The sequence below is a fragment of the Silene latifolia genome, chromosome 9 (assembly GCF_048544455.1).
Source record: "Silene latifolia isolate original U9 population chromosome 9, ASM4854445v1, whole genome shotgun sequence".
Classification (NCBI taxonomy): Eukaryota; Viridiplantae; Streptophyta; class Magnoliopsida; order Caryophyllales; family Caryophyllaceae; genus Silene; species Silene latifolia.
Window position 1 is genome coordinate 25,326,888 of NC_133534.1, and position 27,791 is coordinate 25,354,678.

General features: G+C 39.0%; 3 protein-coding genes across 9 annotated transcripts; all 3 read right to left on the reverse strand.

The window, feature by feature from the left end:
• Positions 1–3,036: 3,036 nt before the first annotated feature.
• On the reverse strand, positions 3,037–7,609 carry LOC141599421 (putative protein kinase At2g41970). 7 transcript variants are annotated; one of them, XR_012523831.1, is made up of 4 exons: positions 7,107–7,608; positions 4,956–5,027; positions 4,786–4,872; positions 3,037–4,684 (listed from the first exon to the last, which is right to left on the reverse strand). XR_012523831.1 is itself a non-coding variant. In XM_074419422.1 (4 exons), exons 2-4 carry the CDS (start codon positions 5,600–5,602, stop codon positions 4,559–4,561), a joined length of 279 nt encoding a protein of 92 aa, XP_074275523.1. In that variant the 5' UTR covers positions 5,603–5,783; positions 7,107–7,609; the 3' UTR covers positions 3,037–4,558. The 7 variants fall into 7 exon arrangements, 2 of the variants coding, with proteins under 2 accessions (XP_074275523.1, XP_074275524.1); XR_012523828.1 differs by lacking the exon at positions 7,107–7,608 and adding an exon at positions 5,465–7,100; XM_074419422.1 differs by lacking the exon at positions 4,956–5,027 and adding an exon at positions 5,537–5,783 and having other exon boundaries at positions 7,107–7,609.
• A 6,012-nt stretch (positions 7,610–13,621) lies between these two features.
• On the reverse strand, positions 13,622–14,383 carry LOC141600749 (secreted RxLR effector protein 161-like). The gene has a single exon (XM_074420995.1). The coding sequence runs from the start codon at positions 14,381–14,383 to the stop codon at positions 13,622–13,624; it is 762 nt and encodes a 253-aa protein (XP_074277096.1).
• A 2,829-nt stretch (positions 14,384–17,212) lies between these two features.
• Positions 17,213–17,584, reverse strand: LOC141600750 (uncharacterized). Its single transcript, XM_074420996.1, has one exon. The coding sequence runs from the start codon at positions 17,582–17,584 to the stop codon at positions 17,213–17,215; it is 372 nt and encodes a 123-aa protein (XP_074277097.1).
• Between the last annotated feature and the right edge of the window lie 10,207 nt (positions 17,585–27,791).

Sequence of the window (27,791 nt, forward strand, 5' to 3'; positions counted from 1 at the left end):
GGGTCTCCTCTGGTTTGAAAATAGAAAAATGAATGGCCTGTTTAGGCGCGGGTCAGTAAACGATGGAAGACGCCTCCTGACCATTGAAAAAATTTGTGAAACGTTTTGAAGAACGGGTGCTTGAACTCGTTTTGGTTTGAAAAGGCCGTTTAGACCGCTTTTGTGTTGATTTGAAGAACGGGACTTGAATAATCGTCATTGTTTTGACAATATTCGATGTCGGGTTCGATTTTGCAAGCTTGACATGAATAGTTTTGAAAATGATTATGAACTAATTGTTTTAAGTTCACTTGTATATAATTAGTTGACATTCGTCATCGTTCTCGGGTTAAAACCCAACATGGTATGTAGAACCAAGGATGACTTTGTGTTAGTGACTAATACATTTGCTTTGAAAATGTAAAGAAATGAGAAAGGCTTTAAAATACCCTTCAAAATGTAAAGAAATGAAATAAAAGGCCTTAAAATACCTTTTAAAATGTAATTAACCAAATATTATCACCGAAACACGGATTAAACTGTCATGGTATTAAGAACCAAGGGTGAAATATGTTTTATGGTTAAAAACTTGTCATAAAAAAAGGTTTGAAAATACTTGAAATGGTGAAAAACGATTACAAATATGAAATAAAAAATAAGGAAATGAAGAGACCAAACACGGTTTGGATTTAGGTTGGACAGGGTCCTTTAGGCGCGAGCCTATCTGCTACATAAGTAGCCTTTCCCTCAACCAAAAAACCGGTTTTGGCTCATTCTTCCCATGTTTTGGACCATGTTATGCATAATTTAGCATGTTATAGTCATGAAACATATGATAACATGATAAAAGAAGATTTTTTACACCCTCATACTTACATGCTAGGCTTATGGCGAGAAATCGACGAAAGTGTATCAGCTTGTTTGATCGGAAAACTCGGTTTAAAACCGTTTTAGTAAGTAAAAAGAGTGTTTTGTTAAGTTTAGTGATGGTGTAGTGGTCGAGATGGTCGGTCAAGTGATTTAATGCACGATGACGGTACCAAATAATGTTTAAGGCTTGTGTTTACGATCGGTAGGTCGTAAACACGTGTCGGATTGTGACTTGAGAAGTCGAGTCTAGAATTTTAAGGGAGAAAAGAGGGGGCGGACACTCGCGTAACTCTCAAATGCTGGCATTTGAGGGGTATTTATAGAAAAATGGGTGGTTGTGTGTGTTTTGAGCTACGTGGCCGCATGGGCTGCTCAAAGAGGCGCGAGCCATGTAGCACGTCTTCGAGGTGTCTTGTCACTATTACACGATGAAATCATGATTTGTTCTATCCTAGAATTTGGAAGAAGTTGATTTGTACTTGACATGTATGATTCCGGGAAATCTTAACATGGAAGCATTTGAATGGTTTGTTTTTTGTGTTTGACTCGGTTTGACTCGTTGTTGAAGTCGGGATTTGAATTTTGAGTCGGTTTTTGGTCCGGTGTCGGTTTTGACTCTAGTTAGTGTCATTGTGACCCCGTCGTCGTGCATTAAACACTCCAGGTACTTTTGAAAAGTTTTGAAATGCTTTATTTTTGAAATCGTTTTAAGTTTTCCGACGTATAGTTGTACACAAACTGTCGATCAAACGCTGCGATTGCTAAGCATGTTGTAGTCCGATAATCATCGGGTGTTTGTTGGAGACTCAACAGATACTGGGTATCTACAATAATAATATATGCTAAAAATACTACACTTTATTTTAGGAAATATTATTTAGGCGGGATAAATAAGAGTTTCACCTATTCATTTAGTAAATAGGGGATTTGATACATCAAATGTTGCTACGATTATTACCATTAATAATAGAGTTATATTTGTTACTATTACATAATTTTATTAGGCTTATATATTTAAATAAATGTATTAAATATTTGCATTAAATCTTTCTGTTACTTAATTTTATCAAATAAAATTTTATATTAGTTGATTATCTAACTGTTGACAGAAGCATTGTTGAAAAAAAAAATAACAAAACCTCTATGGTGCACAAATAATACTATACAACCAGTTGTATAACATTTTACAACCCTATACATTAATTCGAGCTTATGTGTAATTTTTCTGAGTTTTGTAAGAGGTAATTTTTCATGTTTAAGTGTGTGAGTTCAAAAATTTTACAGCATAACTTATATTCTTTTAAATAAAATTCGAAAATTTTAGTACACAGCTCGGATTTTGCATCATACAACTGCATACAGCAGGTTGTATAATCTACTCATTGTCTATGGTGCACAACAACTTTCAGTATTTTTTCTTTTAAGATAGTTGTTAACATGGACCCTTAAAACATACTCCGTCAAAATATATATGTTCTTCACATTTCTCTATACATCTGAGTAATATTTTAATGAAATGGGAATAACATTAAAATTTGGAGGGCGTAAATACTTTTATTTCAACGCCATTTCGTTAAATACTTTCCAAAATAACGGCATTTTTAAAAAAAATTCCCATAGGCAAATGTATCAATGTATCATATAGGAGTACCGAGTACATGTTACCAAACAATCAGACATGAACTTAAAGTCATCACAAGTCACACGGACATGTAAATATAAATATTTATACACACACCTCCAGGGTCGGGGTCAGGTGCGAACTAAACTACGGTGCGAACCGTACGAACTGACTTAACTGGCTGGATTTTCAATAAAAGACTCAAAGCCCAACCCTCTTATAATCCATCTAAGCCCAACCCTCCCATAACCTTCTCCATCCCAATTTCAAACAACAGTAGCCACCCTCATCCTTCCATCACTCAATCCACCACCTGACCGCCGACGGAGAATCTGAACCACCGGCGATAGCACCCCGACCTCCGGTGGTGCCTCAAGTCATCATTTTTAATCATACGACGGCACCCCGACCTTCTCCATCCTCTCTCCGTGTCCGTTGTCACCGAAACAGCGGCAACTTCACCATCCCTGACTGATGCACTATCACTGACCCTCCACTTACTTCGGCCACTCGCTTCCCTTCGCCGTCACTTCTCCTTTGTCGACGACTCCTCGTCTTCTGGTGGTATCTCAAGCCATCATCAATTTGTTTTCTATATTTTTGGTTAATTTATGAAAAATTTGATTGTAATATACTAGAACTACAAGTTTACAATCATAATTGCAAAAGGTAAGAGCACTTTGTGCGTCTGCGGAATATTCCGAGCCGGAAACATAAGTTTTATACTAAGATTCATTTGTTGGCGTCGTCTTCGTCTTCCGAGGGTATAGTAGTGAATGGTGGTGGGCGACTCTGTGGTGTAATGTGGTGTCACCGGTAATAAGATATGTGTTGTTTCTGCTTTTCTTGAATTGTTTCCTGGAACTGAAATGCTAGTTCCTGATTATGTCGCTCTCCTGATGGATCCTCTAGAGCTCTGGAAGTTTCCTAAACGGAAAAATGCCCTGATTGAAATTGAGAGTGGTTGGATCGATCGTGTTGCTATTGTCAACACTAATCTTGAATTGTTTCAAATGTGATGCTGAAACTGAATATCAAATCAGCCCTGCTGCTTGTGCTGGCATTCGAGAGCTCACTTTGTTTGCAGACCTTGCCACTACATTTCCATTTCTTGAACACGTGGAGTGTTTCATACATGATACAGAAACACTAAAAGCAACTAGTAATGTTCTCAGAAAGTTTGAAAGTTTTATAGACATGGTTCAGTTCCTGTGAAGGAGGTTCATATTGATTGTCCGAGTTGAATGTTGCTTGATTGTCCAAAATTGACAAGAAGTGTATCTAGCTTGACAAGAAATGTATCTAGCTTGACAAAGATGTGTATCTAGCAAGGGAAAAAAAAGTGTATCTAGCTTATAAGATATGTGTATCAAGTAAGGTAAAAGAGTGTATCTAACTTGACAGAGATGTGTATCTATGAAGATAAACATATGTATCTAGTTTGACAGAGTTGTGTATCTAGCAAGATCAAGTAAGGTAAATGAGTGCATTTAGAAATTTGAATGTCACCCAATTTTTATGTAACTAAAACGAAAGATATTTTAATTATATCCTAGCCGTATAATGTAAGTATACCTAGGACTTTTTATTTATCTAAGAGTACATTTTATGTAGTATAAACAAGTACTCCTGTTAAGCCTGATAATTATAGTTATCCCAGGTACACAATAATACATTTTATGTAGTATAAATGGTACATTCTTTTATACAATCTCCTGTTTGAGCCTGATAATGATAGCTTTACAATTTCTGATACAACATATTCTTGTACTGTGCTGCAGAAAACTTACAAATCTACTCCGTAAACCAGAAGGAAATAGAAGGTATTTTATACCTCATGAGAAAGCATATTCCAGTGCAGTAGTGCACTATAAATCGACTAAAAAAATATGAATCTCACATGAAGGAAGATGTGGGAGAAATAGTGCTTCTAAATCAAGTGGACAAAAACTGTTGAAATGCTATTGGCTGGTTACAATGAGACTCAGAGATTTTGAGGGGAACTGTTTTGGAATATAAAGAGATACACAGAAGAGGGAAAAAGGAAATAAACAAGTAGAAAAGAAGTAATTTCATGTCGGAAAATGATCAAGCGTGTTGTTCAGGTCCTGGTGGTTTAGCATTGAGAAGAGGTTGGAGAGCCTTCACCACAATCCTCATGTTTGGCCTGAAATCAGCCTCATACTGAACACACAGTGCTGCAACTGCTGCCATCTGAAAACCAAAATACCATAATCATAAGGAAACATCTGAGGACATAACTACAAGAGCTACCAATGGACATTATACATTAAAAACAAGGGGATGAGGAGAACCTTAACGACTGCTTTTGGTGGATAGCTGTCATTCAGTTTGGGATCAACACACTGCTTCACTTTGTCTTCACTCAATCTAGGAGTTGCCTGCGGTAAAAAAGAGGCATATTGTTATATGAATTACCTAATGGATGTGATAAAAAATATAAACATGAAAAAGAAACAATTACCCAAGTATTTTTGCTTCTCTATCACCAACAATAGCTTGTTCATGTGCCCTAACTTAACGAGTGTATGTGTATCTAGCAAGGCAATAAAGTATATCTAGCTTATAAGAGATGTATATCTAGCAAGGTAAATTAGTGTATCTATGAAAATAAACGTGTGTATCTAGCTTGACAGAGGTGTGTATCTAGCTTGACAGAGGTGTGTATTCTCTTGGTGAAACTTTAATCGAGTGTAGCAACATGTGAGATGTGATTCCTATGGTGTAACAGAGTAGGAGTAGTTCATTTGAATCAAATTACAATACTGATAATTACTCAAGAGAACCATAAAAGCGAGGAGAACCGCCTCTTATATCAGAGTTCATAAAAATTTCAGATTTTCATAGATAGGTGTAAAGAAATAAACTAAAAACCGAACTTTTTTTAGTGATCTCAATTCTTTGCTTCAACTTTGCCATGGACACTGACATTTTTAGTAAAATATAAAACAGACTAATATCCTTGTCACTCACATTTATCCGTAGTTTCTAATCTTATGATTTCCTTATCAAACTTTGCCATCCAATTTACATTTGAAATCTTACTGTTGGCGCGAGCATGCTTGAGTTAAAACTATATGATGCTGGATGATGCCTTGCTGACATAGTCATACAAACTATGCATAGAATTTCTTAAGGTACATCACAATGGGACGTTCTTATTAGAGTACTTATCCTTTTGAATTTCCTCTCACAAGCAAAATTTGCTCAACTCTAACACAAATTCTTACTCAAAGGGTGCCACTGTCAAAAACTTTTGCTCCTTCATATCAACCATTTTCACCTTATAGGACTAAACTACAACAGAAAGAAACCAATAACAAACCCTGTGTCAATAGTTACACTAAGTTACATAATATCAATGACATATAATGCTAAACAGTAGAAAATCAATGTGATTAGATTAACAGGATGACTTGTGTATGTTATTTTTGATAGAGAGCAAAAAGTGTGTAAAGAAAAGCAAGTAAAAATGCATGAAATTTATGATATAGTAAGGCTTCAGAAAAGGTATTTATAGTACTCATCTGAGCAAATACCCTGAAATTCCAAAAAAAAAAAGTAAAAAGAAAATAAAGAAAGGGATGTTAATCTCTCTATCAACACAAACCCACCCCACTAACAGACAATGTACTACTACTAAACACACCCCACATACAGGCATACAGCTTTGAAAAATGAAAACCATCCTTTAATTTTACTCTTTCAACTTGTATTCAATCATATAGAGTACCACATTTATATCATGCCCCATATGTATAAATCAAAAAGGTAACACCATTTTATCTAGTCAAATCACCATATCTGCACGATAACACGTCTCAATTATCTGCACGATGTGTATTTGATAAGGTAAATGAGTGTATCCATCAAAGTAAAGACTTATATTTAAAAATAATGTATCTAGCTGGTATGTATAACAATTTAAATGAGTGTATCTAGAAACTTATAGAAATGTATCTAGTAACTTAAGGGAGCGTATCTAGTAACTTAAATATATAAGCGTACTAGCAACTCAAAGAAGAAAAATTCGTGTGTCCTCCAGGAGGACCGTACTCCTTACACCTAAGCGTATCTAGTAACTTAAATATATAAACGTGTGTATCTAGCTTGACAGAGGTGTGCATCTAGCAAGTTAGGGGAGTGTATCTAGCTTATCGATCTTGCTAAAAGAGTGTATCTAACTTATGAGATACTCCTATGTTTCTAGCACAAGGGCATTAAGTGAATAACTTATAGAAGTACATTGATAAAAGTTACTCCAAAAGAATCTGCCCATCCAAATGCAAAAGTACAGAAAATCACTTTTATTTTCGTTAGGAAAATAATTAGAATGACATAGATAGCATTCACACCCACTGTACAAATAGAAACTATTCCCAGTTTATTCAAAATAGTGTAAAGAATCAACAAAATCACATCACACCAAAAGTCTAAAAAGGGGAAAAAAGAAAAAGTTACCAAATTGCATCAGATTCCACTAATTATAGATTCATACAAGTTGAAAATGGCCATCAGAACATTCACAACTCAAGAAAGATACATTAGAAACAAGGAAGGGGTAGAAGAGCCAGGGAAAAAGCTGAAAAAGTTGAAGTCGGTGAAGGTTGCAAACCTGTACAGGTTAAGGTTGTCATGAGGAAAGAGAAATCGCGACTGCACCGAAGTTCTGTGGCTTCCTCTAATGATGGAACTAACCTATCAGACTGAAGAAGGTGCGATTAGGTCTAGTGATGCGCCGACGACGTTAAGGATGGAGCTCCGACATTTTGGTGGATGACGGAGAGGATAGGTAATGGTGTTTGATAGAGTGAGGAAATCACGGGGTAGGGATTGGGGATTATGTTTGATAGAAGTCTGAATTTCCGATTGTATCAGCATTGGTAATTGCAGAAGGTCGATCAATGGAGAAATAGGCAGATGATGCCGACAAAATCACCGGAGGGATCTTGGTACGGTGGTCGGAAACTCGACGGCAGCAAGGCGTCAGTTGTGGTGGTCGTAGATGTCAGAGGAGGGGGATGTCAGGGAAGTTGGGTTTGGAAATTGGGTTTTGTGTTTGGGAGTTTATGTGAGATTGGGTGTGGGCTTTTGTTTTAATCAGGGAAGTTATCTTGGTTTTATTGTTAGTTCGTAAGTTCGTACCGAACTTTCAGTTCGCACGAGATCCTATTTCCACACCTCCATCTCATTAATTTTTTACTTTTCTTTTTAATGATGAGTATATTAAAATATAAAATAAAAATAAAAATTATTGAGACAAATGGAACACTGAGATAAGTTGTTGACGGGCAAAGTTAATTTGTGACTCTCCAGAAAAGACTCCCGTAGTTACTCTTCTAAACACTCATCAACAAATCGGTCTACAGAGCTGCTGCTGCTGCCGCCGCCGCCGCCAGTAACCGTAGAGCCAATAATACATTCTGTATGAAAAGATACACCTTGGCAAACATTGCATGAATAAGACCACTGTTTGCACTTTTTGTTGCAAGCCCTGCAGTTGACCTTTGTCTTGCTTGGAACCGCCATAAACACCAACATATGGTCCGGGTGTAACGAATGTTGAGCATATTGATTTCTCGTGGCACAATCCGGGTGCACGAAAAATTCACATTCATCACAACTGTACACCCTGTTATTAGACTCCCCACCATGGTTACACATTGTACAATTCCTGTAATATTTTTTGACAATTTGTTTTATATCAGCGTATAAGTTAGGATTCGTGACCAAAATCATAGCAATTACGAACTACTTCGTACAAGGAATATAAATTGCTTCATTTCGACATTCACCCCATTTTTTAAATTGGTCAATTTATATTTTGAACATTTTTTTTTTTGGTGACGAGGAACCCGCGGCCGCTATCTTAGGTGCGCACCGGATAAACCCGCGAGTCATAGGCCTCGGGCCATAAATATTCCGTCCACAAGATTGCTCTTGAGGATCGAGGCTTGAACCTGAGCCCTTTTGGAATTTCACCCAAATTTTAACCACTAGACTCCCACCCTCACGCGAACTAAATTAACGACAATAATGAGGTAATATATTCTTTGTTAGTCAAACTATTGTTATAAAAACCAAAAGTTGCACATTACTTGAAATTATGCCGTGTTTTAAGTTCCAATTCGTGTTGTGGGTGAAGAAACGATAACAATCGGGCTGGATGATTAGCACAAATTAGGTCAAAGTAGCTGTTGCATGGCTCACAATAGTATCTGTGCTTTTTTTTCCTCTTATTGTTACATAAGCCGCAAGTGTACTCGGAATTTTCAATGGACAAGTTGAGTGGATGAGCGTCGATAATCTCTCCGACCTTGATCGTTTCTGATATTAAACTCGTCATTATTTGGTTTGAGACTGCGCAAGGGTGGTGCATTTTGAAATCGCAGCTCTTGCAACTGTACCGATTGCCTGTGCCTTCCTGTGTGCAAGCGCCACACCTGTACAAATACACCATTATATTTTATGACTAAAAAATACTTCAACTCGGATTTTTTTTTTAAAAAAAAAACAAGTAAACGTAATAGCATGCAAAAGGCGTAAAAATATAGTACGTACGAAAACAATTCGCCATCTTCTTCAAATTTGAGTGGATGTTGCGGGTGAAGGCAATGCTCCTTTATGTCAGGAAAGCTTCCTCTAAGACGATCTGCTTGCCTCTCTTGTTCCGCCTGTTCGTGAAGGAGAACATCACCTTTCTTGAGTCTATTTCTGTCCATAGCCCACCCGACCCCGCTGCCTACGGCTTTAACGGCACCTACTGTTAGCTGCGCGGCACCTACGGTTAGGTGCACGGTTAGTTTCGTTGCCTCAACGCCTAGTTCTATCAGTTCCATTATTGTGCGATATATGTTCGCAACGCCGGTAACCTATTTATAACAAGTTCGTAGCACACTTGCAGATGCGACTTGCATTGTTAGACCAAGTATTGATACCGATATGTTGTATATACTTGCACGCTTAAAAGACCGGCATCTCCCTTTCTTGACAATTGATGGATTATACCACAAGTTGTATTAGTTGTACAATGTATAATCTGAGTTTTGTAATAAAGAAACCGAGTTCTATTTAAAAAAATATGAGCTTTATTAGATATTCGGGCCCCTCTATTTGTGCTTTCCTGATTAGAGTCTTGTATGGAGTATTTAATGGTTTACTCAAAATAAGCCCCCTATTCGTCCCACCTAAATCAAAGTCAATTCGGATCTAGTAGCACTATTCCAGTTCAAGGAGTTACAAAAGGAGCACTTTCAGTCCGAGCAAGATGAAACCACTGACATTTCGTGCGGACATGGCGACAAGCCGACAACGACCATGGAAATTTCGTCCAAACAAAACGACGACGCCACGGCATATCGTGTTGACCACACGAGGAAACCCCTGCTATTTTGTGCATCTTAAACGACAAACCCAGCCCCATCTCATGCGACTAACACGACCACTCCGCTACTATGTCGTGTATCCAACACGACGCACACCACGACGCACGTACCGTCACAGAAACGAGCCTCAACAACCCCGCGACGATATCGTAAGTCGAATAGAATTTCCCTCAATTCTAAGATGTAAATATTCGACTATTCTGAGTATGAAATTTTCATATTCAATTACGAACTACACAACCAAATTACCATATTTTGCAATTAAATGGTTTTATTGTATAATTTGCAATTCGCCGCTCCAATTCAGTCCTGAATTTCCAGATTAAGGGAAAACTTGTTGTATTTTGCAATTCGCCACTCTATCTATTGATTTTATACCTAATATAAACAATTCAAGTAATGAATTAAAATTAACGAGATTAATTTAGCTTAGTTGTGTTATCGTCGTCGTCATTGTCGGTTGTCGTCACAGCCGCGCCAAATGGCTAAGAAATTCAGTCCGGTAGGGAAGCAGGGTAAATGTAAGGCGATGATTTGTTAATGATGAGTGTTGACTTTAGAAGGGTAATTAGGTGAGTGTGTTAAGTGTAGATTCTGTAGAAGGGTAATTTAGTAATTTAAACGGGCGATATAAGTAATTTTTGGGCGACAAAAAGAAAAAGTGTAAAAAAATTTGCACAAGTATAGTATATTTTTTAAATTAACCTTGTCGTTTAATCTAACATAATAACTATAAAGTACTTTTTATCATAATTAATTGTATAAATATTAAAAATAAAATGATTCTACTTAACTATGTTTGATAGAATAAAATATTTTTTAAAATCAAGCTTATAAAAGTACTCGATTTTAGTAGTATTTAATTTGTTTTCATGTATTTTAGATTTTAAATTTCTAGATCTAGTGAATATATATATATGATCATAAAAACACAAATACTATCCTACAACCAGTTGTATACTAGCATTATACAACTGACTCAAGCTAACTCAATAAAAAAAAAAAAAAAAAAAAAAAAAAAAAAACTAAAACTAAAACCTACCAAAAATCAAACGTTAAACCTCTCACACTTCTCTCATTGCTCTCCTATTTATCGTATGATGGAAAAATATAAGAAATTGATAATTCCATCAAGAAAATGTTTCTAACAATATTTTGAGGTAAATTTTGATATCAATTTGTATATTGACATGTATTTTTTGGGCATATCTTGAGATTTCGAGTTTTGTATGATTCGTTATGAGCTTTCGAGTAAATTTCTCGAGCTATGTAATTTTTTTAGCCTTGTATTTTTTTGAGTTTACAAGTAAAGATTTTGAGCTTTTTAAGATATATTCCGAGCTTGTGAGTAACTCTTTCGAGCTACGTAAGAAACTTTACGAGTTTTGTAAGAAATTTTATGAGCTTACAAACAAAGTTTTCGAGTTTTGTATGTATCTAATTTCAACTTCGTGAGTTATTAATAAATTTAAGTTCAGACAAACTTGACTTCGTGAATTGACTATGATTTATGAATTATGATTTTTGGGACCCGTTTTACGAAAAAATCCTAACTTACATAATAGTTTCGGCGTTTCAGAAAGCATAATGATTTGGAGCTTTTATGATATATTTTCCAAGCTAGAGAGTAAAGTTTTCGAGCTCTATAAGAAATCTTCCGCGTAAAGTTCTAGAGCCACGTAAATTTGATGTATCTTGCTTTGTCCACCACAAATTGTAATTATTGATTAAATCTTTGAATTTTTTTAGAGAGGGAGAATAAAAATAGTTGAAAAAATGAGATTGAGGGAGAAGATGATTGAGTAATTGGAGAAACAGTTAGAAAAATATGGAGAGAGTTAGAGAGAGAAGGAGAGTTAGGTTGAATTTGTTTTGTAGGTTACAACAATTATAAGGGGAAAAAGACTAAAGTATCCTTGGTTATATAATAGCATTATACAACAGTTGTATAGTCTATTAACTGTCATAAAAATCTCTTAATTATTTAAAAATTAAGAACGGATTTGACGTGTAATTTGATCATTTACCCTCAATTTGGTCCACTTGCCATTTAATAATTGGCTTTATCCTGTTAGCTTGGTCTTTGTGCCAAAACCAAAGAACAACAATTGACCGGACATAGAAAGAGGATACCGATATAACTTTTGTTTCCTCAGATACAGAAGAATCTCACAAAAGAGTAGACGGGGTAAAACCATCTCCATCAAAACTACAACTAGAAACCCAAATTGCGCATACAATATTAACTTTTTCTTTTTATATTATTATAAGTAAGCCTTTGTGAGCGTCGTCTCTGTCGCAGAGAAAAAGGAGAAGAGAATAGAGTTATTTAGTTTACGCGACAAATGAACTACAGAAGTTCATAAGCACACAACCTTGTTACTAATATAGGTGCTGTTTGGCCTAGTTTATATGAAATAACTTTTACTTTCTAGAATGAGTTTTTTTTTTAGTTTTTTTTTAGTTTCCATAATCCTAAGAGTTTTTGGGAGAAGTAGAAGCAGAAGCATCAATTTGGTGCTTCTGTTTCTAGTAGTTTTTTATTAATTTTTGACTTTTTAAAAGTAGTTTTTTATCTTCCTAAACTATAGTGTTTGGCCCAGCTTCTACTTTTACAATTAGAAAAGCACTTAGAAAGCTTGGCCAAACACCCCCATATAGTTTGTGGAATCTCTTATAAACGTATCATAACCTCCTTATTTTCCTGATGTCGGACAACTTCCTCACCTGTTTTCTTTGAAAATTTTCTCACAATTCTGAGTTGTTTTTTTATTTTATTTTTCACTATACCTTCGAGAACGAACTTTTTTCTTAACGTGGGTGGATTGTACGTAATACCACTAAAATTTTGAACGAGAAAAGCATTTAGACGGAGTAAGTCTAGACAAACATTGATGTTGAGACGGAGGAGTTGAACCAAACTTCTAACGTACGTATATAGAAAACGAGTTATATTTTATCACATATTTTAAACGTCTTTATTCCGGAAGGAATAGACCCACAAGAAATTAATCCATATTAATTTATCATGTGTGAATCAATTGATAGACTAAAAATGAGAGGAGAGTGAGATTATATGGAGACGTTTTACTAGTAACCAAACTCAAATAAATCGAATACATCTAGGGCCCTTAAATAGGCTTACAGTACTCAACTAAATTCTACAAACTAGGAAGAAGTGGGATGATACCCACCACACACACCATCACATGATCTCAAATCATTAGACCTAACTAACCTAAATATTAGGAATCGTAATAACAAATTAACTTAATAATAGGAAACAATAATTTGACTAATACTTTGGATCATTGTGATCCAACAGACCCCCCCCCCCCCTTGATCCAAAATTTGTCGGATCTTTGTTTGACTTCTTGCCATGCCGAACCATACTTCACGTTACGTACTTTGTCGTAATCAAAATTTGCGAGACCTTTGTATTCTCGCTTTCTTCAAACTTCATCCATGCCAGTAGGACGAAAATCTTCACAATACTATGCCTTCTTGAAATTCTACGGCTACCGCATTTCGGTACTGATAAATTTAGAAGCAAGAAGAAGATGGAATTGTGGAATAATCATCTTATCTTCCAACATTTGGATGAGTTCAATATATACAACTCTATCTCCTCAAAATAAGGAACTAAACTCCTAATAAAAGCTAATGGCTCAGCTTCCTAACGCATAGCTAATAGAATGCCAAACAATATACATTAAATATATACATCGCATCTTTTCACTCCCCCTCAAGTTGGAGCCCTCGGTAAACCGAGTCCCAACTTGCCTTGAAGATAACCGAAAGCCTCACCTCCCAAGGCCTTTGTAAACACGTCAGCTACTTGTTCCTTGTTGCGCACAAAACGTGTCCTGATAGTCTTGTTCACCAAATATTGTCGGACGAAGTGACAATCAATCTCGATACGTTTGGTTCGATCGTGAAAGACCGGATTCCGTGCAATATGAAGTGCGGCTTGATTATCACAAAACAAATCCATAGGCTGTGTGTGAAACACGCCCAATGAAGCTAAAAAATATTTTAGCCAAATTAATTCACTCATTACAACAGTCATAGCGCGGTATTCCGCCTCCGCTGTAGACTTTGCCACTGTCACTTGTTTCTTGCCACGCCATGAAACTGGTGCTCCACCCAAGGAAACGAAATACCCACTCAAAGACCTCCTTGTCAACGGACAACTTGCATAATCGGAATCGCAAAAACCTTGTAACTGTAAATTCGAATTACTATTGATAAGGATTCCCTTACTCGGAGCCAACTTCAAGTAACGTACCATCCGCATTGCACCATCCCAATGTTCCTTCTGTGGCTGATGGACGAACTGAGAAAGTATATAGACTGCGTACACGAGGTCCGGCCGGGTAATCGCTAAATAGACAAGTTTTTCTACAATTCTTCGATACTTCATCACATCTTTCAACAACTCCCCTTTGGCCAATGCAAGATTGTGATGCTGTTGAATCGGAGTATATACTGGCTTTGCATTCGACATTCCAGCCTCTTCAATGATGTCAAGCGCATACTTTTTTTGATTAAGAAGCAATCCCCTTGAACTTTGTGCCACTTCTATACCCAAGAAGTATTTGAGTCGACCTAAATCTTTTGTACCATCGCTTATCCAGTGTATGCTTGAACCTGCTACACGCTTCTCCATTGTTGCTCACAACTACCATATCATCGACATATACTAGAACCCCAATAAAAACTTCGTCTTTGTTGCGAGTAAACAATGAATAATCGGCCCATGACTGAACAAATCCAAACCCGCGCAGGAATTCGGTCAATTTTGAAAACCAATTCCGCGAAGCTTGCTTCAATCCATATAAAGATTTTTCCAATTTGCAAACTTTATTCCCATCCTTTTTTTCGAATCCCTGTGGGATTCTCATATATACTTCTTCCTCTAAATCTCCATGTAAGAACGCGTTATTTACGTCTAATTGTTCAATAGTCCATTTCTTTGCCGTGGCTACTCCTAATAGGCATCGTACACTCATCATTTTCGCAACCGGAGCATATGTCTCGTGATAATCTATCCCTTCCACTTGAGTGAACCCTTGTGCTACGAGTCGTGCTTTGTATCTTTCGACCGTTCCATCTGCCTTATGTTTTATCTTATATACCCATTTGCATCCAATGGGTTTCTTCCCATGGGGTAGTGAAACAATCTTCCATGTTTCATTTCTTTCAAGGGCATCAATTTCTTTCCGCATCGCTTCACGCCATTTCTCATTTCTTGGTGCCTCAAAGTAATGTCGTGGCTCTCTTTCTTCATCAATAGCCGCCAAGAAATCCCTGTGCACCTTAGAAAAACAATTTGTATTAACGTAATTGACTAAAGGATAACGGGTACCTGGCTTTTTCGACTTCGACTGGACGGTATGATCATTTTTTGTTGTGGGGTTTATTATTCCAGTCGATTTGCAGCTATAGTCTTTACGCCAATAGGGCTCGAATTTCTGTCGAGCTCCTCTACCAAGCGTTTTGGCAGGCTGCTATTCATCACCATACTCAACTGTCTCCTTGTTCTGAACGTCCCTTGTATTCTCTTCGTTCTGTAAGTTCACAGTTGGACTTGTCACTGGATTGTCCCCCGTACTGGTTGTTTCACTCCCCCTTTCGTCGAGGGTGCCTGCACTGATCGCCTCCTGTGTGTCCCATTCTTATTGGGTTTCAATAAAATTGGTATCATTTGAACTCTGATAAGTATTTGAATTAAAATCCTCAGGCGAAAAGGGTAATTCTTCTTCGAAAAACAGAACATCTCTTGACACAAACAGTTTATTTTCGCTTAAATCGAAAACCTTCCATCCTTTCTTGTTGTGGGGATAGCCTAGAAATATACATCGCTTTCTTCGCTCCCCAAATTTATCTCGATTCCTATCCTTGTTATGTACATAACAAAGACAGCCAAATACTTTAATGTTGTCGAATTGTGGTTTCTCGCCATACAGTAGCTCGTGTGGTGTTTTTCCATCTAAAAGAGATGTCGGAGTTCTATTAATTAAATATGCCGCCGTCAACACACATTCCACCAAGAACTTAATCGGTAAATGGGCCTGAAATCGTAATGCTTGTGCCTTCTCAAGAATATGTCGGTGTTTTCTCTCGACCCGACCATTCTGTTGTGGTGTGCCGGCGTTGCTAGTTCTAAAAATGATACCGTTTTCTGCATAATATGATTTCATGTCTCCTGACAAAAACTCCGTTCCATTATCGCTTTGTACAATTTTAACACAAGTATTAAATTGATTTTTAATCATTTGAAGAAAAGCCCTTAATGTGTCATCTGCTTCACCTTTGTCCTTCATTAAAAACACCCACACATGCCTACTATGGTCACCGACAATCGTTAAGAAAAAATGAGATCGAGATAGACTAGGTGTGCTATAACCGCCCCAAATATCACAATGAATCAAACCAAACAATATCCACACCGTTTATTATTAAGCAAAAAGGGAGTTCGGGTTTTTTTATCCTTACAACAAGCATCACAAACCTGACTAGAATTCCAAAATAGTCTTTTGCCTACCAAATTTGAAAACTGAGACAAAATGTTACTCGAAGGATGCCCTAATCTGGCATGCCAAAGCTTTGAATCCTTCTATACATCAACTGAGCAGGCTGCATCCCTCTTTTCTTTCCTGAAATAATAAACCCCATTGCGTGCATCAGACCGTCCAATCTCCGTCTTCGTAAGCCGGTCCTGTATAACACAAAAGTCACGGTAAAACGTTAATACACAATCATTTTCTCTAATTAATTGCCCAACTGAAATTAAATCACATTGCAACGTAGGCACATAAAGGACATATTTCAATATGGAGTTTCTGTTCAAAACAACTTCTCCATGATCTGTAGCTTCGACAGTTCTTCCATCTGGTAATTCAACAATCGACTTTTCCATCTTTCGAATGTTTGTTAAGCATTCTCGCCTTCCCGTCATATGATGTGAGCAGCCGCTGTCAACAAGCACTCGATATCAATATTAGTGAGCATACCTGTGAGCTTGTCATTTCCTTCTGGACTGGCAGCAAGATAGGCCTGAATGCGTTCTATTTCCTCTGCATTGAAAGACAAACTTGAAGAATTAGTCGTGTTCGATCCTAACGTGGTGCCAACAGCATTGGCATGATATGTTCCTCAGCCTCCGGTCCTTCCTCCTCCTCGGACATAGTTGCCTCTGCCATTGCTAGCTCTTCTTCGTCCTCTGCCTCGTCCACGCGCTTTCACGAGCTCATATCCGTGCTTGCTATAACATATATCCTCTGTGAGATAATCTTTATTACAAAATGTGCAGTGCGATATGTTTTCTCCTTCATTATTCTGACCTCTCATGGTAGCACTTCCTCTTCATTCCCCATATGCTCGCATGTGTCTCTTCTCGTAATACAAGTGCATATGCTCTTGTGAGAGAGAAGATAGGGTGGTCTTCCATCAAAATATTTGTACGGATATGTCCATACAATTTGTCATCGAGTCCCATCAAGAATTGATGGACCTTCTCTTCCTCTCGTTCCTTTGCCAATGCTACGGCAGCCCCACATGTGCATTGCTGCACTTTCGAGTAATTAGTCAGTTCATCCCATATTGTCTTGAGACGGGTATAATATTCTACCACTGACTCCTTCTTTTGCTTACACGCACTTAGTTTACTCTTCAATTGGTGAACTCGTGGGGCGTTTCCAGTCATCTAACGATCACGCAATTCGTCCAATATCTCCTTCACGCTCCCAGAGAACGTGATACTTGCGTGCAATTTCTCATCAATTGAACTTCTTAACTATCCTTTAACCATGGCATTACATTGCCTTCATGCCACTAACTCAATATTATCCTCTCCTTCATCTCCTGGAGGTTTTCGGACCTTCCCATCGATGAACTCCAATTTATTCTTAGCATCCAAACCATTCCTAACGGCATCGGCCCACAGATCATAATTGGTGCCGTTGAATTTGGGTGATGTAAGTGACATGTTGGGGCTATCAGAGGGATATAGGTAAAATGGTGACGCCATTGATATAACACGTCTTTCATTCTCTCCATTCTTCTTGCCTGAGTTGTCTGCTCCTTTCATTTTGTTTTTTTTTATTTGCCTTTTGTGAGTTTGTATAATTTTTTGATTTAGAAAATGAATTGGATCGTTGCTCTGATAACCATAATAAATTTAGAAGCAAGAAGAAGATGGAATTGTGGAATAATCATCTTATCTTCCAACATTTGGATGAGTTCAATATATACAACTCTATCTCCTCAAAATAAGGAACTAAACTCCTAATAAAAGCTAATGACTCAGCTTCCTAACGCATAGCTAATAGAATACCAAACAATTTACATTAAATATATACATCATATCTTTTCAGGTACCGCCACACATACTCACATCGACCACCGACCATCGAGTTTTTAGCGTGACCGTCTTCTACAAATTTTATAATGCACAAAACTGTCTTTGGTTATCATTTCGATCTCTAGACCCAGACCTTTGAGACTTTTGCCATACTCTCAAATCTCATATGCCAACATGCTTGATTATGGAACATGTATGTCTTCCAAGGCCACTTACAATCAATAAAACACACGGTAGAAAAACACTACCTACCAATGCAAACTGAGCGTGTGAAATTTGTTGAAGAGCTTGCCTTAGGATCTTCTGCCATTTGACTTTGGTTCCTTATGACGGCCTGGCCTCCTTTTAATACTTTCAAATCGTTTATTTGTAAAGCATGTCTTACCTTGTGCTACTTCAACGTGACCATCTTGTCATTTGCACCTTCTATCTTTATTGATGAGCAATCTATCCTGAAACGGTATGCGATCCTTCTCGCACCCGCACATGTTGGGCTCCACACCCAACTTTAAATATAGTCTCCTTTCGAGACATATACCGAGACTCCTTGCTTGGACTCCAAATGACCATTTAAAGCAAACATAGTATACACAGGGGCGAAGCTAGTGAGTAGCAAGGGGTAGCGATAATCGCTACCCCAAATCCAGAAAAAACAGAAAAATAATGGAGGAAGATGGACTTTCGCTACCCCAGTTATCCTACCGATATAAAATTATGTCAGTGATCCAGTGGTAAAGTTGGGGAGTTTTTATTTTAGGGTCCTGACCAGTTCTGTTCGACCCATATCATAAGAAAATTTTCATTTTCTTTTTCATAGCTGGCTTAAAAGGCATTTCTATTTAAAGTGATTTTTTTTTTTTGCAATTGTGGTCTTGTTTTCATAATTTTATACGAGTACAACTTATTCTGTAATTTACACTTACTAAGTGTATACTATATATTAGGAGTGTATATAAATATATTTTCACAAAATATTACTTGTTACTCCCCGTTTCAATCATTATATTTATTTATTTATTTATTTATTTTTGCGAGTGGTATTTTAATCCCTCGGAGACGATTAAGGTGGTGTTTGGCCTAGCTTTAAAAGTGTTTTCGTAGTTAAAAAAGTAGAAACTATGCCAAACACCATAAATTAGGGAGGATTAAAAGTGTTTTTAAAAAGCCAAAAGTTGATAACTAACCCCTAAAAGTAGAACTAGGAAATTGTTACTTCTACCTCAACTTTTCACTATAGTGCCTAAAATGCCCATAAAAGTAGTTACGCCAAACATAAATATTTATTAAAAAAACGTTTTTATAAAAGTTTGGCCAAACAACCGAAATTTTTCTGAAAAGTAACCTGTAAATAAACTACCAACAAAAAGCCCCACCTTAACCTCACTGAACCACCGCCCTCCCCTCGTTTGATGACCACTACCCACCTTCTGACCACCCCTCTGGCTCCATCTTCCACCTACTCCGTTGATCCTAAGGATTGCGCCCCGCACGATGGACTCCTCCCTCCACTCTTCCCGGTTTGTAACCGACCGACACCGACCACCTTCTCCCCTTCACCGATCAATTCACCGCCGCCGGAAACCTCAACCCCACCACCGATCACTTATAAATCGGCCCTCACTAATTCTCTTCTCAACCAAACCCCCAAAACCCCACCAACCGCCTTTCCCATTTTTACCCCAAAACCATTTAATTGCCAAAAATCTTCTGACCCTCCAATTGATCTACCACAACTCGTGATTAATTCCATTAATGCTCAATGGGAAAACACCCTGATCATCAAGCTAACTGGGAAGTCACTTGACTCCGGTCATCTTGCCTCGAGTATTAAAGCTCTTTGGAACTGCGAAAGTAAAATCCACCTGATTGGACTAGGCAAAGGGTTCTACTCGTGCAAAATCAAATCTAACTCAGATCTCACCCATGTTAAAGAGAATGGGACATGGTTCCTCCAAGGCCACTATCTTCACGTCCAAGCTTGGGTTCCAAATTTCCAACCATCGACGACATCGATCACCTAAATCCCCACTTGGATTATCCTACCGGAACTTCCAATCGAGTACCACAGACCCGACATCCTCAAAGCCATCGGTAATTCTATTGGGAGATTTATTAAGTATGACCCTAATGGGATGAATAGAAACAATGCTAGATTCGCCAAGATATCAGTTCATCTTGATCAATCAAAACCTGCTCCTACAAAAATCTGGTTGGGATCGTTCTGTCAGGAAATTAAACTCGCTGATAAACAATTGTTCTGTGTTTTGTGTCACGGGTTCTGCAATGGAGTGTGCACACCTACCAATGCTTCTGCGGCCCCGCCCATGCCTGATGTTACAATTCAAAAATCCTCTGCTGACAATGTTCGCAAGAAGAAAAAAGATTCCTCCTTGCCCCACTCTGACTCTTGGACCTTGGTTCTGTTTAAGGTTTCTTGTAAGCACACTTTCCCTTCTTCTTCTCTTTCTGTTGTGTCCCATAAACCCCCTTTTATCCCTTCTAGTGAAATTCTGGGCTCTGACTCTTGCCCCACCACCTTTCGCAAAATTAAATTTAATCTTGACCAACTTTTTGGTTTACCTCCCCTCATCTCTTTTCTCCCCCAACCTGTTCCCTACCCATCCTTTTCCTCACTCCTCACAAAAACAAAACCACTTCCCCAAATCACAATTACCAACTCCAATGATGTCTCTCCTGACGTCTCCCAAACCACAACCGCACACAGATCCGTCCTACCCCCAAAACATGATACTCCTCAAACTCCTCATCCCCTCCTCCTACCTCCCACCAACAATCCTCTTCCACTCTGTACCCCTGACCCGAGCTCCATTAACCTTGATCCTGTACCACCAATATGCAATCCCCGAGGATTATTACCAACCCCCACCTCTCACTCTACCAGAAGCCCCCATAAACGAAATAACTTTCACCCTAGAACGTCGCCTCGTCACGCCTCAAGTAACCGTTCCCAGCCTTCGAGCCATTCTTGCAAACCCGTACAAACCCCCTCTATTCTGTCCAAACATTTGTCGCATCAACACTCACCTCCTCTCGGCCTTCCTAGAGCCTGCTCACCTCCCGGACCTATCCGACCTCTCAGCCCTTCCGCCGGTGCTCCTGTGCTTTCTGAAGTGGTTCCTCAAAGAATGGCACACCTTTCACCCATCCCTAACCATCCCACCCGAGCTTCAGTTTCTATTGGACCCTATTCTTATTTTGCCTCGATTAAGGAGGGTTTATCTATTGAGCTCAACATCCAAGAAAGTGCTAGCAGCAAGTTTCTCCAATTCGATAGTGAACTTCAGAACCCTAACCTCGATGGCGGAACTGGATGTAAAAGCAAGTTGGGATCGAGTCCCGACTCTGGAACACAAAGAAATATCATTGATCCTCTGCGGGACCAACCACCAGTCCACCGGTGCTTACCCAAGCCGCGGGCCAAACGTGGCAGAGGAAGAGGACTGCCCGAGACCTCTAGACGAGCTAACTAACTCCCCCCTCCTCCCTGAAAGCATGAATATACTCTATTGGAATTGTCGTGGTATTGCCAGACCTTCCTTCCGCACTCACTTCTCTTACCTTATCAACGCCCACAAGACCTCCATTGTGATTCTTCCTGAAACTAGAGTGAGTTCTCCTAATTCCTTGTCCATCGTGCATAAGCTCCCTTTCGATTCTGTTGAGGTGTTGGACCCGGTGGGATTTACGGGCGGTATCATCATTCTCTGGAATGGTGAGAAGGCTGTGGTTACTCTCATCAACAAAGGCGAGCAATCCATCAATGTGGTGGTTCAGGTACCCTCGACCAACTTTAATTTTTTACTTACTGCTGTTTATGGTAGCCCTAAATTCAGGCTGCGACGCACTCTCTGGACGGACCTTGTGAACCTCTCTGTCATTGTACACCTCCCTTGGGTGTGCATTGGGGATTTCAATGAAGTTTGTTGTAGTACCGATAAGCTTGGGGGACGTGGTATAAAGCACAATAGAGTCAACCTCTTTATTTCTACTATGGACTTGTGTAACCTTATTGACATTGGGTTCTCTGGACCGAAGTTTACCTGGACCAATAGGCGCCGTGATAATCCCATTCTCGAGCGGCTTGACTGGGTTTGGGTCAATCAGCCGTGGCTTGACTAGTACCCCAATTCCTATAACCTCCATCTCACTAGGTTGTCCTCCGACCACTGCCCCATCATCCTTAATACCTCCCTCACTACCTCCCCTGTGGATAGATCCTTTAAGTTCGAAAATTTCTGGATGTCTGACTCGTCTTTTCTCCCTCTTATCTCTCATACTTGGCCCTCCTTGACTGAGAATGTCCCCTCTAAACTTTACAATCTCAGCCTCACCTTGACGGACTGGGCGACCTTGACCTTTGGTACCCTTCCTAAAAAGAAAAGGAATCTTAACTCTCGTCTGTTAGGAGTCCATAAAGAGTTATGCACACACCCAAATTCCGACTTCCTTCTTAATCTCAATGACTCCCTCACCCGCGACCTTGACCGTGTCCTTGACTTTGAGCACCTATACTGGAAGGACTGAGCCCATTTAAACTGGCTCACCGACGAGGACCGTAATACCTCCTTTTTCCATAAATCCGTCACCCTCCGTAGGAGCTACAACCGTATCCTTTCCTTAACTAATGACGTTGGTATGGTCATCACGGGTCATGTTGCCCTTAACACCCATATCACCAATTTCTTCAATAACCTCTACAACACTAGCAAAGACACTGCTCATCTTGTTCCCCCTCCCATCTACCCTCAGCTGGGCTCTTCTCCTATCACTACCTTTTTTTATCCCTTGTGTTGACGAGATCCGCCTTGCCCTCTTTTCCCTTGGCTCCAACAAAGCCCCGGGCCCCGACGGGTATCACGTTGGCTTCTATAAAAGGTGCTGGCATGTCATCAAATCTGACATCACCCTGTTCATTCAACGCATCTTCCTTTCCAAAACTGTCCCGGCTACCATTAACAAGACTTCCATCTCTCTCATACCCAAAATTCCCTCCCCCCAAACCATTTCCAACTTCCGACCCATTAGCCTCTGTAACACTACTTATAAGATTGTCACCAAAATCCTTCTCAACCGTCTTAAGCCCTATATGCATAATATCATCTCCCCTAACCAGGGTAGCTCTATCCCTGGAAGAGGAACTGACACCAATTACATCATTGCTTTCGAGATTCTCCATTCGATGCATTCTTTCAAGAGTAAGCTGGGCTGGTTCGCTCTCAAGCTCGACCTTGAAAAGGCCTTTGATAGACTCGAGTGGGACTTCATTAGAGCCTGCCTCTTCTCTGTCAACATTGACCCCGAAACCATTGATCTCATTATGAGCTGTATCTCCTCTTCATCTGCTCATGTTAACCTGAATGGCTCTCCCCTTGACAGCTTTTTTCCCTCCCGGGGAATCAGACAGGGAGACCCCATTCCCCCTAACTTTTCATCATTTGCATGAAAGCCCTTTCTAACCTTATTCATCAATCTTGTTGCGATAATGAGTGGACCCCCTTCCCCCTTGGGAAAAGTGGCGCCTCCTTTTCCCATCTTCTCTTCGCTGATGACATTCTTGTCTTTGGGAGAACCTCGGACAAGAACCTTTGTGCCCTCCAAGACACCATCCTTTCTTTCTGCTCTAACTATGGCTAGAAGATCAATTGCCTCAAGAGTAAAATCATCTTTTCTAAGAACACCCCCCTCTCTGAGATAACTCTCTTCGAAAACGCCCTTGGCATCAAAAGAGCTAGAAACCTCGGGGGTTCCCTCTTATGGGGCAAAAACCAAAAAGATCCGACCTCATTTCTATTGTCAACACTATCCAAGCCAAACTTGCAAGTTGGAAATCCCGCTATCTTTCTAGGGCTGGCCGAATTTGCCTTATCAAATCCACCCTTAATGCCATCTCTTCTCATGCTATGCAATCCATCCGGTTACCTTCCTCTATCCTTCATGACATCGATAAGACCGCTAGTAGTTTCTTGTGGTCAAGTGAGTCTGCTAACAAACTTCACCTTGACAACTGGGACATAGTCACTCTTCCCCTGATCTTGGGAGGCCTTGGCATCAAGGCCTCTAAACCGCTCAATGACACCCTCTCCACGAAACTAAGTTGGAAACTCCTTCTTGATAGATCTTCCTTTTGTGCCAAAGCTATCCATAGTAAATACATGTCCCCCTCCCCCGGACCTTCTCCTATGGTTCTCACATCTGAAGAAATGTTGGAATCGGGTGGGCCACCCTCAAAGATCACCTTTCCTGGTCCATTGGGAATGGCTCCTCCATCCGTCTTTGGGATGATAATTGACTTGGCCTGGGCACCCTGAGGAGCACCATTTCGGGCCCGCTTACTCGCCCCTCGTCTAAGGCCAAGGTGAGTTCTATTATCTATGACGGAGGGTGGACCCTGGACTCCCTGGACTTTGTCTTTCCGGACAATATCACTCTCAAAATCCTTTCTCTCCCTATCCCCTCTACTCCTCGACCTGATATCCTCACCACCTCCCTTGCCCCTAAAGGCAAGTTCTCCATTAGTGACGCCTACCACTCCCTCTCTGTCTCCGTCCTTCCTCTGCCCCCCTTTGCCACGGACATGATGTGGCTGTGGAATCTCCCTACTTTACCTAGAATCAAAATGTTCCTTTGGCTTGTCTGGTGGGACAAGCTTCCTCACAGAGCCTCCCTTTTCTCAAGGAATATCCTCCCCTGCTAGTCCTGCACCCTCTGCCTCAACCCCTCCCTTCCCGAGTCCTCCCTTCAAGCCCTTCGCAAGTGTAGTTTTGCCTCTAGTGCAGAGCTGATCATATGGCCAAGGCCCACTAGCCCGATCCGGCCTAGCCCAATTTTTCCCCGGGCTTGGGCCTCGATTTTAGGCCCGAAAAGCCCACGGCCCGATTCAATATAATAGGGTCGGGTTTGGGCCGCCTTTACGACCCGAATTTTGGCCCGGCCCGGCTCGAACATATGCAAAATTTATGAATATGTACAATTTAAGAATGTTAATAAGCATTAAGTAAAATAATTAACCAATCAATTGTTATATTGTAAATAAGTCGTAATAACTTGTTTACATGTATTAGTTTGATAAGGCTTAATATTTTCCTTCACCAGTATTTATATGATAAAAAATGAGCTAATGATTTTGTATCATACTAGTGCCGATAAATTGTTACCATTATCGGCGTGCTAAGTCAATGTTTTTGAGCCTAAAGAAAAACGAATATCAAATCAATTACAAAACTACAACAGCATACAGTGAGCACCGCACTAAAATATATTATTACACTACTAAAAATTGTGCATTTAGTTTCTATGAGTCACCTCAAGCAGTACGTGAAAGAAATGTAGATTCATATACATACTAACATACTCATATATGTCGAAATTAATTTGTCATAAAATTAAATACGGATTTTATGCATGCAAACAATATTAAAATAGAGGAGAAATCATATCCTTACATTGATGTTTTCGGTTTAATGGGCACAAGAGAGATCACATTTCTCTCTTGTTCTTGAGCTTTCCCTTATGGAAGAACAAAGATCCAAGTATAGGATCTCTCCCTAAGCTTTATACCCAAGGCTTTCTCTTAATTTAATTAATATTACAAGAACTAGTATAATATTAATCTAGTAGAAAATTGAACCAAAATATTTATAAAACACTTAATTATTTCGGTTTTAGAGAGAAGAAGAGGAGGATTTTTATTCTCTCTTAGAACACTAATTTTTGGATGAGCAAGTGAATGAATGAAGATACAAAACATTTTGTATATTATTAGGTAAAAATATGAGAAAACCATCATAGGTTTTGTCTTCCCCAAAACCGTGTAAGAGGAGGGCTTTAGGAGAGCCAATGCATGGAAAAATTGTTCTTCACAATGAACAATAGGCTTGCATGGCTAGTGACTAGTGTAATCATCATGCCTTCCACTAATTACAATCAACATATAATTAGCTCATAAACCCTCTAATTTTCGGCCCACTTGGTAATATGGATTCCATATTATTTTTGTCAATTGTCAATATGTCACATGTCATATGTGACATAAATTTTGTTATGTATTTTTAACATATTAAAAATCAACGTATTATATAAAAATACGTCACATACAAAAAAATCGACTTAGTAATTTCATAATTACTTGTGCCAAAATATTTTACAATTTATAAATCACAACAGATTGTATTTATAATAATTCATTCAATTTCGATTGTTTCTTTAAACAATAATTTCATCCGAGTAATGAAACAATTCGATTACTCAGACCGTATCTCATTTGATCGCATTTCAATATGATACGTAAATTTTACTTCCAAAATCGTCCGTCAATTTTCAAGTAATTTAATTAACTCGTAACGTTATACGATTAATCAAATAATCAATTAAGAGTACTGCCCTTTAGGTATGACCTAGGGGGTCAACTGATCACCACCGTCACACGACAGTAATGTCAAACTCTAGTCAGCCAATCATTACCGATATATGTTGACCAGTTGACAGTAACAATATTACTTCCCAATTGTATTCTTTAAAATGAGATTTAATAATGATATTTAAATCATGTAATCGCACTATTGTTGAGGACACATTTCCCAACAATCTCCCACTTGTCCTCGACAAGTGTGCGTTACCAATTCTCTTGTCCTATTACTATCTCCCACTCAATGCAAGGTGTCTTTCAGGTCGTACTTGCAAGTGATCATATCGAGAGTGGTTTCCTCGATCTGGAGAATAACTGATTGACCGGATTTATCCACTCTGGATACCTTCCGAGCGTGGCCACGCATTTCCAGTTCATTACTCCTCGAGTGGCCCTGAGATATTGTTTTAACCCTGACAAGGGGATGGACAATTCCTATCGCACTCATTCCCTTCGACTAGCCACAGCCATCATAACCCAAAATATGCCCATTTGACCCCATTTACGAAGGTCGTAGTAACACAAATCAAAGTTAATCTGAAACGATGCCATCTTAGGTGAATAGTCTTTAGTCAAAAGAATCGACTCATTTGAATACTATAGCAGCTCTCGCCACGACCAGGCTATATAAATTTGCCAGAACTCTATAAGCGGTCATTAGGCCCGACAAAGTGTTCCTAACAGTCTGCCTATGTGATCGACTAGTCATCTCACATGACTCTATGACACTTGAACTTGCCATCAATCGCATCACACTCTAGTCACTTCGAGACGTCACCTCATACAAGTGACTATGGGCGAATACAATGTTAATCCGTGTTCACTTTAACGGGGTTCAATTTTCACTACAACCCGTTTGGATGTAACAAAGTATGAAAGGAGTTTTTAAAGAAAAAACTCGAACGACAAATGCGATTATCACATGTGAATAGTCAATGCTTGATTACTATTTCATGTTCTATAATCTAATTTGATCTTGTATGTAGTTGTTCATTTCAATTCAATTGAAATGACATGACTCATCATGTTTAGCCTATGAGAAGGCTTTGGTTAGTAGGTTTTATCAACTTCTTGTACCTTACTCAACCTTACTACATATTCGTTTTCCTTTGTAATGTATACATT

What these genes read in the sequence shown, in the direction of transcription:
- LOC141600750 (XM_074420996.1), bottom strand. Translation starts at nt 17,584, where the DNA reads ATGACTGGAAACGCCCCACGAGTTCACCAATTGAAGAGTAAACTAAGT.
- LOC141599421 (XM_074419422.1), bottom strand. Translation starts at nt 5,602, where the DNA reads ATGACTATGTCAGCAAGGCATCATCCAGCATCATATAGTTTTAACTCA. An exon ending in CAAGCATGCTCGCGCCAACA is followed by an intron (nt 4,873 to 5,536) that starts GTAAGATTTCAA and finishes TTTTTACCGCAG; the next exon opens with GCAACTCCTAGATTGAGTGA. An exon ending in CACCAAAAGCAGTCGTTAAG is followed by an intron (nt 4,685 to 4,785) that starts GTTCTCCTCATC and finishes TTTGGTTTTCAG; the next exon opens with ATGGCAGCAGTTGCAGCACT.
- LOC141600749 (XM_074420995.1), bottom strand. Translation starts at nt 14,383, where the DNA reads ATGTCGAATGCAAAGCCAGTATATACTCCGATTCAACAGCATCACAAT.